Here is a 13,124-nt window from a genome sequence, read left to right as displayed (position 1 = left end):
GGGGGGGGGGGGGGGGGGGGGGGGGGGGGGGGGGGGGGGGGGGGGGGGGGGGGGGGGGGGGGGGGGGGGGGGGGGGGGGGGGGGGGGGGGGGGGGGGGGGGGGGGGGGGGGGGGGGGGGGGGGGGGAGGGGACCAATTCCTAGCACTTGGGAAATGGAGTTCCACAAGTGTTAGCAACTTTCCTGGCATTGGGAGAGGCCACAAACTTCCTTAAGGTGGGGTTCTGCATGTACTTGCAGAGGCAGGGCTTCTGTTCCTTAATCTTTGAGCAGCAGAGCTTAGATGGCGGAACTGAAGATGTGATTGCACTCACACAGGAGCTCAGTTGCAGTGGACTGCATGTCACTGCCACTGAGACCTCCGCCATCATAAACATCACCAATATGCTCACTGCTATCTGTGATGCCTTCATTTTCCCTCTCAGAATACTCTTGAACTTTAGGTACTGTGATAGAGAGAGAGAGATGTGGAATGTTGGATGAAAATGGGTTCATTTGCTTCTCAATTTATAGCCTGAAAGCAAGAGATCATGATCATCATGGTCATCATGGTCACTTGGCATGAACAGAAAATTTCCTCAAATTTTGGCTACCAATTATCAAAGACCTCCGGTGCTACCCATTGGGCTTCTTAATGATAGCAGCAAATTTCCAAGGGGCAGAAGCTCCCTGCCTCCCTCCTCTCACATTTCTACCACAAGTACAGAGGAAGATGAATGAACGGCCATCCCCTCATCATTATCAAACAATCTTTTTCTCTCTGTTTCTGTTTTGATTATTCTTTCTTCCTCCTTGTGTTTTTTTCCCTTTAGATCATTGCCATGAATGAAGCTATGGAGCCCAGTTGTTGTAATGGGAGTGTGGTTTCTTTCGGTGAGGTTGATGGGAGTCATTGTTACATCCTCCATCCATATGAACAGTTCTTCTCATTGAGCAGCCACATGGAATATCATCATTCAATACACCTCCTTTCTTTCTAAATTCAACAAAATCCATCAATCAAACACTCTTTCTTCTTTGTTTTTTTCCCTAAAACTACTTTTTCTTTAAAATTTTCAACTTTCCTATTAATCGAACACAACTTTATTATACTCGAACGCACTAGAATTCAAGTTGTTCCTCAATTAGTTTAAGTATATATACTCGTTCAAATGGTCAAAGTTTTAAATCTAAAAAAAAAAATCAATTTATCAAATGAGAGTTTTGGGATGTTCTTTATCTTATAGGTTTGTATAGTATGGATTATTAAATGGGGCCTTTAAGATCATGATAGATAGCCAACTTTAGATGTGCATGCTCACTTGATTAACAATCATCATACGGCTCACAATCATGAGCTCACTATCACTAAGCATGCTCCCAATTCTCCACTATATTTTCCTTCTTTCCCTTTTCTCCATTTCTACATTATTGTAAACATAGCTATATAAATATTAATTTCATTTCCAAAAACTTAATCCACTTTTGGGCTTAGTATGTGGGCCAACTTCTCAGCCCATTTCTGTCTAGCCCATTTCTGTCTAGCCCACTGGGCTTCATTTTTTTCTTTTGATGGTCACAATGAGTTAGAAATTTGCAGACGCTTACTTTAGCAAATTGAATTGTAAAATTGAACTGCGACAATTAAATTATATTATTTATTTTCTATAACCCCAAAAACTTTAGCTACTTAGAAAAATATTTAATTTAATTATAATTTTGTGCGCTAAGTATAATAAAATTTGACCATAAGATCAAAGGTTTAAATCTCTCTACTCGTGTGATGAACTCCACAAGCAAGAAAAAACGTGAATTTCAAATAATAACTCAGTCATCCAAAATAGAATCGAATTTAATATCTTATTTAATATTAATTTAATGATCTACAATATTAAAATACTCTACTTACTCTCGAAACTAAAAAGAATTCCATTTATAAATTAAAAAAGATATGATTTAGGGAGCAAAATCTTATAATGTTCTTACGTGGGTAGATGTGATTCCCTCTTTTTATTTTATTTTATTTTTTTAAAATAAAAATAGATAAATTTCATCTGCCCATCAGAAATTCCCCACTAACCCAAATTATTGAGGTTTAAATAATTAATTGAAGTCCCCATTAAGTAGTGTTGATGCCACCCAAATCCAAATCCAAATCCAAATGCTTTATTATTTATTATTTCATACCAATATTTTAGTGCAATTATTGAAACATTATCAACCCTTCCCCATTTGCTTTGCTTCTTTCATTCTAAACATACGACCAATGTATATTACTTTATTTTATTCTCTTGAACCAAAAATATTTTTAAAAATTTAAACTTTTCATCGAATATTACTTAAATATTCAACTTGGACACTCCTCGCGAGAATACAATAGTTGACTAAGTAGGAACCGTATGTAATAGCTCAAGCCCACCACTAAAAAATGTTGTTTGTTTTTGTTCGTTACGTATTACCGTCAATCTCATGTTTTAAAACTCTACTAGAGAGGGGTTTTCACACCTTCATAAGAAATGTTTCGTTCTCCTCTCTAATCGATATGGGATCTCACAATTCACATCCCTTGAGAGCTCAACGTCCTCGCTGACACACTGCATGGAGCCTGATTCTGATATCATTTGAAACAATTGAAGCTCACCACTAGCAGATATTGTCCGTTTTAGCCCATTACGCTTTCAATCTGACGGTTTTAAGACGCGTCTTCAAGAGAGAAGTTTTCACGCCCTTGAATATTTCGTTCTCCTCTCCATCCAAAAGAATTTAAAAGAGGTAAAGAAAAAAAAAAGTGGAAGTAAGAATAATTATTGTTTGGAATAATATAATGGGTGGTGCTTTATTTGTATGGTGGTATTGGTTTGACAAAGAAGAGTGGGAGAACAATGGAAACAAACACCTAACCATGAAGCATCCACTACGACTCTCATTTACACTCCAAATTCTGACACCTTTGCCTCCCAAATTACGAATTCAAATCCAATAATTAATGGCCCCTTTACCCACACAAAAAGAGTGCACAAATGTCGAGCTTTCAACGCTATAAAAGCAGAGCCCAATGTGGAGGAGAATGAAAAAGAACTCAATTGGGTCTCTTCTTTCGCTCAAACCCATCACAAAACACACTCAGTTTGGCTCTAATGGCGAGGCTAATGAGAGAATTTGGCAGTCAAAATGGCAGCTTTGGCCTCGCCGGTGACATTTATTTGCTGTTTTGGGCGGCTCTGTTTACACTCTGTATAATCTCCACCATAATTTTCTCTTGCTCCGACGGCATGTCAACAAAAGACAGGAATTCCACGGCCGACGTTGAGCTTTACGGTGCCGGTTGCGCAGCCGGCTGCGGCGCTGGATGTGGTGCTTGAAAATTAGAGACCCCTTCTTGTTTGTATGATTTTTTTTTATTATTATTAGATGAATTTCAGAGGCAATGAATTATGTCTCGGATTTTCAAAGCCATGAGAGAGAGAAACAGAGAGAAAGAGACACCATTTTTGTAACATTTAATTGTGATTTAGATGCAGAGTTTAGTGCTTCTAATTTGTTTTTATATTTTTTATTACCAAAATTTAGACGTCCAATATTAATTAATTATTCTTGTGTTCTTGTTCATTTGGCAAGAAATAATATTAATTAATTTTAGAGGCAATGGAAGGATTGGGTTGCGTCCCATTTGTTAAAAGAGAAATGAGGATGATTAAAAAATTTATTAATTGATATATTTAATGTTATTAAGTCAAACAAAAAAGTCAAGATGGCCGAGTTGGTCTAAGGCGCCAGTTTCAGGTACTGGTCCGAAAGGGCATGGGTTCGAATCCCATTCTTGACAAATTGTTTTTGCCTTTTTGTGTAGAATGTGACAGACGATGGTATCCCTTGATAATTTGAACACAAAAAGAAATATTAAAATTACCGATTTTTTCTGTATAACACATTTAGTCTCTAATTTTATTGATCTGTTACTGCAAAATGTATCAAATTAATCTTAATATTTACGAAGTCATCTACAGTCAAGATGGCCGAGTTGGTCTAAGGCGCCAGTTTCAGGTACTGGTCCGAAAGGGCATGGGTTCGAATCCCATTCTTGACAAGAAGAATGTTTTGTTTTATTTGGTAAAAAATAATGTTATGAAGCTGAAGTACATGGGTTCGAATCCCATTCTTGACAAGAAGAATGTTTTGTTTTATTTTGGTAAAAAATAATGTTATGAAGCTGAAGTGAATAGTAATTAGTATGCACTTCTTCTCTTCCCTTGAGGTTAGAAGTTCAATCTCAATCTCACATCCACACAATTGTACAACAATACACTATTGCAAATTTTTGGCATTAAAAGACAAAGCATACAATTCCCCATGGAACAAAGTTCTCCAAGTTAGGAGTTGAGGTTCCCATAGACCAACCTGAATAAGCTATCAAGATTTGACCATTTCCACCCGAAAATGTATGATCTAACATTAACTTATACTCTTCTATCTTCTTCCTCACTGGAATCCTCCTTCATTTCTTCATCACTTTCATTCAACTCACCACTTAAATCTGAATCATATTCTTCATCTTTAAAATCTTCAACTTCTCCAGGCACTCGCTGCCGAATTTCCTTCATCAGCTCATCATCAGCATCTCCGTGCTTACCTGATAGCTTCCTCTTCAAAATTGCTTCAAAAATTGTTGGTAAGGACTCGACGTCACCCTCATAAAATCTATCAATTTTCCTCTTCAGCTCTGTAATCACAAAAAACTTACTGTCTAAGATCGAACCTGAATGTATCTATTGCTTTCATTGCCTTCTAAAAAGAAAATCATGCTACAAAAAAAATGAACAGAGTTGCAAATGAACTTCATGTCAATATGAGCAATCCAGAAATATCAAGCTCTTTACACAACTTTGGGGGTCAATCAAGGCTCCCTTAATCATGAAATGGTTAAAATACTTCACTAATCGCTTTCTCTCGCTGATATTTATACTCTTCTTTCACTTAATTGTTTTGTAGTAGTAATTATTTTCACATCATTCTCAAAATATTGATTATCAAAACTTATCTCTAATTTGATTAAGAGCACTTTCAACATACACTAGAACCAACAAAACAAAATGAAATTTTATTGCACTTGTTGTTAAGTAGTTTCTTTAACAACGATTCTGAACACATCTTATCTAAAATTTCCAGTATTAAACAACTTACACATAAGAGGAGGATATCATTCAAAATTTCATAGGTAACCATTGCGTTATACTAATACTTACTCAAGAACTCAAACCATTAAACCGCAGAAAGCAAATATAAAGATAATACGATAGAAGATGATTCATGCTTAGAAATACGAGAATATAATTAAATCTATTTGAAAAATCTTTTCCTAGAAAGAAAACACAGAGAACTTTGACAAACAACATTCAACTATATTTTACCTTCGTTACTGACATCATCGTCGACGAGAGAATCCTTGTTTTCAATCGTTGTTGAGTTCAATCCATTATACTTGTCATTCCCGGACGAGTAACATCGCGATTGGGACGAAATCGAAACGGAAAATGAAGGTAGTAATGGACCAGAGCGCAAGGTTTGAAGCAGAGGAGAGATGGAAACCCTCCGAGAACAGGCAGTGAAGACAGCTCCCCATATAGCTCGTTTCATGGCGTTTCTTCGCAGTTCTAGGGTTTATCCCCATTTTCTTGAGGTTTATGACCGGAGAAACAAACACGCAAGGACTAAATAAAATAATCGTACCAATGAAGTGGGCTGCTGTTTAGTGGGCCTAGGCCCAACCAGATGAAATTGGGCCATTCTAATATAATATTCTAATTACAAGCTTTGGTTTCATAATAATTTCTTTAAAATATAATGTTCTAGAAGGCCTAAAATAATCACCTTCATCTAATTAATTAATTAATATTAAAAAAGAAAAAGTGGGTTGAGTCAAAATAACATTAAAAAATTAATGAGGATTATTCTGTTATGTGCATTCCGACATGAATAAAAGGCTAAAAATGGCTTCGAGTCCACAAAACAATTCAATTTGTTTAGGGCTTTTTTATATATATATTTTGTGTTTCTGAAAAGTCTTTAGCTTCCCGATGCAAACCCACTATTCTTACTTCTTTATAAATCAACCCCAACTTCCGGTACAATTCCTACTTATATGGAATTTTTAAAATAATCTATTTTTATTTTGGTCCCTTGACTTTTACAAATTTTAGATTTTGACCTTTAAAATATATTTTTTTGTTTACCTAAATTCTTAAATTTTTTAAAAATATAGAATAAAAGTTTGGGAAATTATAGAAATTGGTCACTTTTCTCTTGATTTTTATTTGTTTGCCCATTGTTTTCCTCTTTATTACATTTTCATAAATCTAAAGAGCGTCCAAAAAGTTTGAAAAAGGAAAAAAAACATAATCATCCATTTGGGGTGGGAGAAGAATGAAAATTACTTTTAAGAAAGGGACTAAAACGCAATGGAATAATTACATTTTGACCCTTTTTTTTATATTCAATTTGATGGAAATAATTTTGTAGGGACTTATTCATTCATGGTTAAATTAATAATAAAAAATTGAGTTTTTTTTTTTAATACTCATAAACTTTTCGAATAAAAAAAAATTAAAAAATATTTTTAACTTTTAAAGTATTTCAAAAATACCCTAGAAATTTTAAAATTTTAAATATTTTTATTAATTTAGTCCGTAAATAATATATTAAATCAAAATTATTCACATTCAACGAAAAAAGTCAAAAGGATCTCTAAACCGCCTTTTTCCCGTTGAAGAAAGTGCCGGTCCGGTCCGCTTCCGGTTTATGACACAACTTTCTATGTATGAAATTGTATCGTCATTTTAATTCTTCTCTCCCCCACCTTTCTAAATTTCATCACAAATTAATATATAAATATATCTTAAATAATTGGTTTAAATTTTGTAATTTATAAACATTTTTATAAGATTATGAAAACATTTCATGTGATTTTAAGAATTCATTTATTCAAAATCAATAGTATATAGTTGTGATGTCATATTTGATATAAAATAAAATGTCATCTTCTTATACCATTTTTAATTATTGGGGTGGTTGTTGCTCGTTGATTAAAAGCCAAGTTATAATTGTTATTAGTTTAAAAAATAATTAAAAAATTAAAGTTAGATCGATTTTATTCCTGTCATAATTAATTATTTAATTATTTTTAAAAATTTTAAAAACACAAAGTAGAAATTTCTGAATTAAATTTTATAAATTATTGTTCGACTTAAAATTCAATTTATTATAGGCTTTAAACTAAATATTACATTGTTTGGTTAATAAAATATATTAAATATATAATGTTTGAATTTGATGAATTAAGAAAGTTGATCAGATTTTTGTTTTTTTTACCCTTTTAATTCTTATAATAACAAGTAAGTCCTTATACGATGAAGTTCAATTATTGAATTATAAGTCCTTTTCAACCTTCAATATTTAATGGGGAAAATATAATTAAAAATTAATAGAAAAAATAAAGTTGTGTCCAAATTAATATAAAGGGAAATGAAAATAAATAATTGTAGCCTTCACGAAAGCCTCTTACTAGATTTCTATATCTAGACCCAATTGTGATATAAAAAGGTTTTAAATAATTAATAGAAAATTTATTATCAATTTACTTTTTAACTTTTTATTAATTAAATTACTTGCTTTAATAAATAATAAAATATTATTTAATACATAAATCTAATATAAGCATTAAAATATTAAAAATGTATAATAGATTTCCACATGATTTTTTCAAAATTTAATTATTTTATTAAATTTAAATTTAAATTTTAGGTGTAATATAACTCAATTTAATGATCTATCAGACACAAAATTTAACCAAACCGATAGTCACATCAAAATTAATTATAAATTATTTTATATAAATACTCGTAGATAATCGTCTTTTCCATCATTTAATGAAATTGAATTCAACTAAATAAATAATTAATTTTTGTTTAACTTAAATTTGAATTTTTGATTTCTAGATAAACCATATTGCAATACAAAAATTAGGGATTAACATTAATAATAATGGAGGTTATTCACAATTATTAAGTGGAATGATTAGGATATAGGATTTTATGAGTTTAAAGGTATAATTTGAAGTGGAAGAGTTGATTATGGGTACTTAATTAGGTTTATTTTTTTTGTTCTTAATTATGGATTATCATTGTAATATATACTGTTTGAAGCCATAATAATCATGTCCATTTGAGAAAATGGAAGAAAATGATATCCAATACACTTTTATATTCTTTATCAAATTTATCTCGATAATTTAAAAAAGATTTAAACTTTATTCTTATTTCAATTTATTAATTCCAATTGTCTCTTCTAAGATGGAAAAGCATATGTTTATATAGATATATATAAGAAAATACTGTTTAGAATGTAAGAACACAATGATTCAAGCATGTAGTACACTGTTTGGTCCCTTCACATATAAGACACATTTTGAGTCAAAACAAGACAATCTTCACATCATTTCTATTCTTCTTCCCCAAATAATCACAATCCCAATTTTTAAATTTTATATGTTGAAAATTGTTGGGTTAACCGAAGAGTCGAATTTGAACGCGGTCGATGGACAACACCATAAGCTCGAGAAAGGGTTGAAGACCGGAAGGTCGTGGCTCAAGAGGCCCCGATCGTTAAAGGGTCAACCAATCCAACAACGAACTTTCGTAGTATTAAAAGATTAAGAAAGACTTAAAAGAGTTGTCAGCAGCAAGCAAACAAAAAAAAAAAAATCAAATATTTTATTACCATTAATTAACAATACAACATATTTCTTCAAAAGTATGTGAATAAGGAATACATAATTAATGGAGTCAGCAAAAATGTGGGTAAGAGGAAGAAGAAGAAGAAGAAGAAGACGACATCACAACCGTCCATTTCCAGAAAAGATGAACAGAATCCCGAAATGAATATAGAATCCTTACAAATTTTGACCCTGTGACTTCTCTGGTGTTCCCCGCTTCAATCCATGGTGACCCATAGATCTGACTTTTTGCAGAGCCTACCAAATTTTCATGACCAAAATACCCTTTTCTTTATTATTATTATTTTCCTGAATGAATATTTGATTTGATAAGGAAGCATCAATTTGGCTTAGAACGCAAAAAAGTGGAAAACCCAACAAAAAAAAGAGAGGAAAAAAGTTGTTCACAGGTTCCTGAGCCTGTGAGACTGCTCTCTCTATGATGCCGCTTACCCACAAACTCTAACAACAAGACAAACAGAGCCCACCTAACAGCAGCACCACCACCACCACCTCTGGAAAGGAGGAGAAAAAAAGCGACTCAAATCGCTTCATAATCACTCATTTTCTTCCCCTTCTTCTTCTTCTTCTTCTTCCTCTGCGTTCAAATCTGGGAATGGAACAAAGAGATTCATTAACTAAAGTTCTTTAAAGTTTATGCTTTTCTCTCTTTCAACTCAATTCATTCCCTTTCACTTTCTGTTCTAAAACCCTTAAATCGCCTCTGTTTGTTTGTTTTTCCATTCATTTCTTCTTCTTCTCCAGTTTCCTTGTTTAAGAATCATGCCTGTTGCTCCACAGACTTCTACAATTGGTGAACACATCAATTTGAGAAGACCCAGAAGCCATTTCAGCCAACCCATTTCAGAATCAGATCCAAACCCATCAATCCCTTCGATTATTCAATCCACTCGCTGCAAATCCACCATTTCTTCTCTCCTTCTCTCTACCTTTTCCAATAATTCAACCACCGGAGCCAATGAATGCTTACCCTCTTCCATTGCCACGAACAGGAAGAAGAATAACTTTTCTTCTGCAACTTTCAGGGGACTCGGTTGCACCAACGCTGCTTCTCAGCAGGTATCCGTCCCGGCTGTAATTCGAACTTCAGCGGATTGGGAAAAGAAGAAAACGAGGAAAAAAAAGCAGAAGAACTCCAAGAACAAAACTCATCAAGGAATTGTTGATGCCTCTCATTTTCATCCTAATTCGAGTATCAATTCTGCTAGCTGCTTAGACGCTCAAGATGTTTGGTGTGGCCCTGGAATTGAATTCGCCGCAGATGCGGCTGCTTCTGTGGATTGCGTGGTTGCTAGACGGCATGCTTCTGGAAGGGGAAAAATCGATTTGGATAAGATTAATCAGAGGGAGGTACTCTGTTTTACTCTGTTTTTTACTCTGTTTTAATATATATTTGAACCTCTTTCTCCTCTGTCGATGTGTCGCACTGAGAAACAAAAACCCCCAGGTGGGTTCTTGTTGTTAAGCATTCGTGTCGATTTCGTAGCTAAAGAAGCATTTGGGTGTTTATTTTATTTGGGCTTTTCTCATTTTTTTTATAATCAAACTTTATCGTTTTTGTTTCTTTTCTTCAATAGGGTTCCTCGAAATCAGGCTGAACCTGTTCGGCTTCCATTCTTGTAACTTGTTTGATTCCATTATTCTTCGTAAATCTGAGTATTTAATGCAAATGGGTATGCGTTAGATTTGAAATTTTCCGAATGAAATCTTCATTTAGGGCTATAAAAACGAGAAATCACCTGTTCGTAGTTGATTATTGGTATCAAATTCTGTTCATTGCGTGTTAACTTCCTCTACTTCTACCATGACAGCGTTCTTCTTTAGGAGGAAGACGAACTGTGAATCCCGAGACCCTTTTATATTTGGATTCTGATTCTGATCTTCCAACTGCTCGAACATTTGAACTGTCTCGGAGTCGATATTATCGCCATGTTCGACATCCATCCCCTGATGGCCTTGCCGAGGTGAGCTATCATTTGTAAATATAAGCTTCAGTTGAAACAACCACTTTGATAGGGGATTCGTTGCTGTTCTAAAATTATAAGTTTCAGTTGAATTCTATGTTCGTCGTGTTCATCTTGTCATTCTATGTTCTTTTTATGTACCATAAAGGCATCTCTGTTTTACATTGATCATATGAAACTGATTAGCTCCCCTGATACGTTGTTAGCAGATTATGATGTTTCAGAGCGGGTTGCTGATGGGTGGAAGATTCGACATACACGACCAGTTTAGGGAATTGCGGCTTGATGTCGATAACATGTCGTACGAGGTTCGTAGCTTTCCTTCCTGTTCTTTCTTGCTACAATGTGATACTCACACCTCTTTGAACAGGAGCTGCTTGAGCTTGGTGAAAGGATTGGGCATGTCAGCACTGGGCTGAAAGAAGACGAGATGGGAAGGTGCATTAGAACAATGAAGCCCCTTGCTGTAAACGAGCTAACAACAACTCACTTGCTATCTCAAATGGATCGGAAGTGCAGCATCTGTCAGGTGAAGTAGAAGCGTTTGGTTTTGCTGGCTTTGATTACGCCAAATTGTTGACAGCCTACAATTGTTTTGTTGTATGAAGCAGGAGGAGTATGATCCAGAGGATGAAATGGGTAAGCTGGAATGTGGGCATGGGTATCACGTAGAGTGTATAAAGCAGTGGCTTGCGCAGAAGAATGCGTGCCCGGTGTGTAAGACAGCGGCGGTGGGCCGTGGTTGAATGGTTAGTTCATCAATGTGTAGCACTTATTCGACTCAACCTGCTTGCTTTTCTCCTCTCTATGTGGTGTATAGATTTCATTTGCCTTGTTATATGAGCTAAAGCATTCGTTCATTTGTGTGAAGCTGCTTCCCTTTCTGCTTATAATTGATATGATGGGCGCCATTTTGTTGTTCCTCAGTTGTCTAGAGATTTTATGTAATGATTTTGGATTGACTTGATTGCATATCTTTAAGACCTCAAGGTTCAATGCCTGCCTTTCTTGTGTTCTTCTGGGTACTCAAAAAAATGAAAGAAAGCTCTTATCCAACTTATGAGCATGTAATGTTGTAATCTGATTTCACTATAGCAGAGCTCTGTCTCTCGTGATTGAGTTGACGGTTGAAAGATTCCTATTGTCGAATTTTTTTACCCGGAAAGTTATATGCTATTTAAGCCGTAATGTTGTCTTCGGCTTGTTTTCACTTTTTCTTTCAACTTTGCCTTCAAACTCTTTTTCGAAAATCTCTCAGTTTGTGTATACGTTGCCTTGCAGTAGGCGATGCGATCCTAAATTGGCTCGACTCACTTCACTTCTAAGTGAGTGTTGTACAATTGTGATAGTTATGGGTTAGTATGTGCTCACAAGCAATGGGCCAATGGGGTAGCAGTAACATTACAGGTTTGTGCAGGATCTCTTGTAATAGGTCCATTGTCAAAGGTTGAAGGTTTTAGAGTGTAAGATCGTTAGAGTCTCAGGTGGTATCAGCTCAGTATCCTTCATTTTTCCTCTGCCAGTGCTAAGCCCCCAATCCTCCAACTTCAAGAATCCGAGGATTGATGCAAGACTGAGTTGCAAACTCATTGTTAGCAGATATTGTACACTTTGGCTTGTTAGGTATTGCTGTCAACCTCACGGTTTTAAAATACATCGATTAGGGAGAGGTTTCCACACTTTTATAAGGAATGTTTCGTCCCCTCCGACCGATGTGAGATTTTACAATTCACTCTACTAGGGGCTCAGTGAGTAGGGAGAAATTTTCACATCTTTATAAGGTATGCTTTGTACCCTTTTCCAACCAATATGAGATCTAACAATCCATCCCTTTGGCTACCAAGCATCCTCGCTAGAACATCGACCGGTGTACTCTACATCATTTGTAACTATTTAGACCCACCTCTAGTAGATATTGTTCTCTTTAGGTTTTTCCTTCTGGATTTTCCCTCAACGATTAAAATGCGTCTACTAGGAAGAAGTCCCACATCCTTCATTCTCCGCTCCAATAGAAATGGAATCTCACAATAAAAATTCTTGAAAAAGTCAACAGGTCCTGTAGCTCAGTTGGTTAGAGCGCTGGTCTTATGAGCCGGAGGTCGCGAGTTCAAGCCTCGCCAGGACCAGTTGAGTCTTTCAAGATTTTTTTTTTTTTTTTTTTTGTAATGACAAGCACAACTATTTATTTTAATTTGAAAGAAAAAATCTCTATTCTTTCTCCCTTTCTACCTTCCTCTCCTTGATTATAAATGATGATCCGATACAAGATGCATATCAACTCATTAGATTAAGCGTCAATTTTAACCATATTCATACCGTTGAACTTATAATTGTATAAAATGAGTTAGAGTTTAAAACTATTCAAATTGGACTCAAAACTCTCTCTCTCGCCCC

At 35.0% G+C, this 13,124-nt stretch overlaps 3 protein-coding genes and 3 non-coding genes across 9 annotated transcripts in view; 4 read left to right on the top strand and 2 right to left on the bottom strand.

Annotated features, from left to right (window-relative positions):
* Positions 1-723, bottom strand: part of LOC111431330 (non-specific lipid-transfer protein 2-like) — a 2,019-nt gene extending 1,296 nt beyond the window's left edge. Inside the window, exon 1 of the mRNA XM_023067932.1 lies at positions 127-723. Within this exon, the coding sequence (XP_022923700.1) occupies positions 140-412 (273 nt within the window). The 5' untranslated portion in view covers positions 413-723 and the 3' untranslated portion in view covers positions 127-139. The remainder of the gene's footprint in view (positions 1-126) is intronic.
* A 3,000-nt stretch (positions 724-3,723) lies between these two features.
* On the top strand, positions 3,724-3,804 carry TRNAL-CAG. The gene has a single exon. It is a non-coding gene; the product is annotated as a tRNA-Leu (tRNA).
* Positions 3,805-3,984: 180 nt separating this feature from the next.
* Positions 3,985-4,065, top strand: TRNAL-CAG. The gene has a single exon. It is a non-coding gene; the product is annotated as a tRNA-Leu (tRNA).
* Positions 4,066-4,271: 206 nt separating this feature from the next.
* On the bottom strand, positions 4,272-5,654 carry LOC111431572. Its single transcript, XM_023068256.1, has 2 exons — positions 5,387-5,654; positions 4,272-4,698 (listed from the first exon to the last, which is right to left on the bottom strand). The coding sequence occupies exons 1-2, from the start codon at positions 5,610-5,612 to the stop codon at positions 4,436-4,438; spliced, it is 489 nt and encodes a 162-aa protein (XP_022924024.1). The 5' UTR covers positions 5,613-5,654; the 3' UTR covers positions 4,272-4,435.
* Positions 5,655-9,096: 3,442 nt separating this feature from the next.
* LOC111431610 lies at positions 9,097-11,790 on the top strand. Of its 4 annotated transcripts, none has more exons than XM_023068298.1 (5): positions 9,097-10,116; positions 10,578-10,730; positions 10,937-11,038; positions 11,101-11,259; positions 11,339-11,790. In XM_023068298.1, exons 1-5 carry the CDS (start codon positions 9,529-9,531, stop codon positions 11,474-11,476), a joined length of 1,140 nt encoding a protein of 379 aa, XP_022924066.1. In that variant the 5' UTR covers positions 9,097-9,528; the 3' UTR covers positions 11,477-11,790. The 4 variants fall into 4 exon arrangements, with proteins under 4 accessions (XP_022924066.1, XP_022924068.1, XP_022924067.1 ...); XM_023068300.1 differs by having other exon boundaries at positions 9,098-10,116; positions 10,940-11,038; XM_023068299.1 differs by having other exon boundaries at positions 9,099-10,116; positions 11,342-11,790.
* A 992-nt stretch (positions 11,791-12,782) lies between these two features.
* On the top strand, positions 12,783-12,856 carry TRNAI-UAU. Its single transcript has one exon. It is a non-coding gene; the product is annotated as a tRNA-Ile (tRNA).
* Positions 12,857-13,124: the final 268 nt, after the last annotated feature.

This window comes from Cucurbita moschata, unplaced genomic scaffold, assembly GCF_002738365.1.
Source record: "Cucurbita moschata cultivar Rifu unplaced genomic scaffold, Cmos_1.0 Cmo_Scf00036, whole genome shotgun sequence".
NCBI lineage: Eukaryota > Viridiplantae > Streptophyta > Magnoliopsida > Cucurbitales > Cucurbitaceae > Cucurbita > Cucurbita moschata.
Note: the sequence above shows the minus strand (reverse complement) of the source record. Positions and strands in the feature narration are given on the sequence as shown.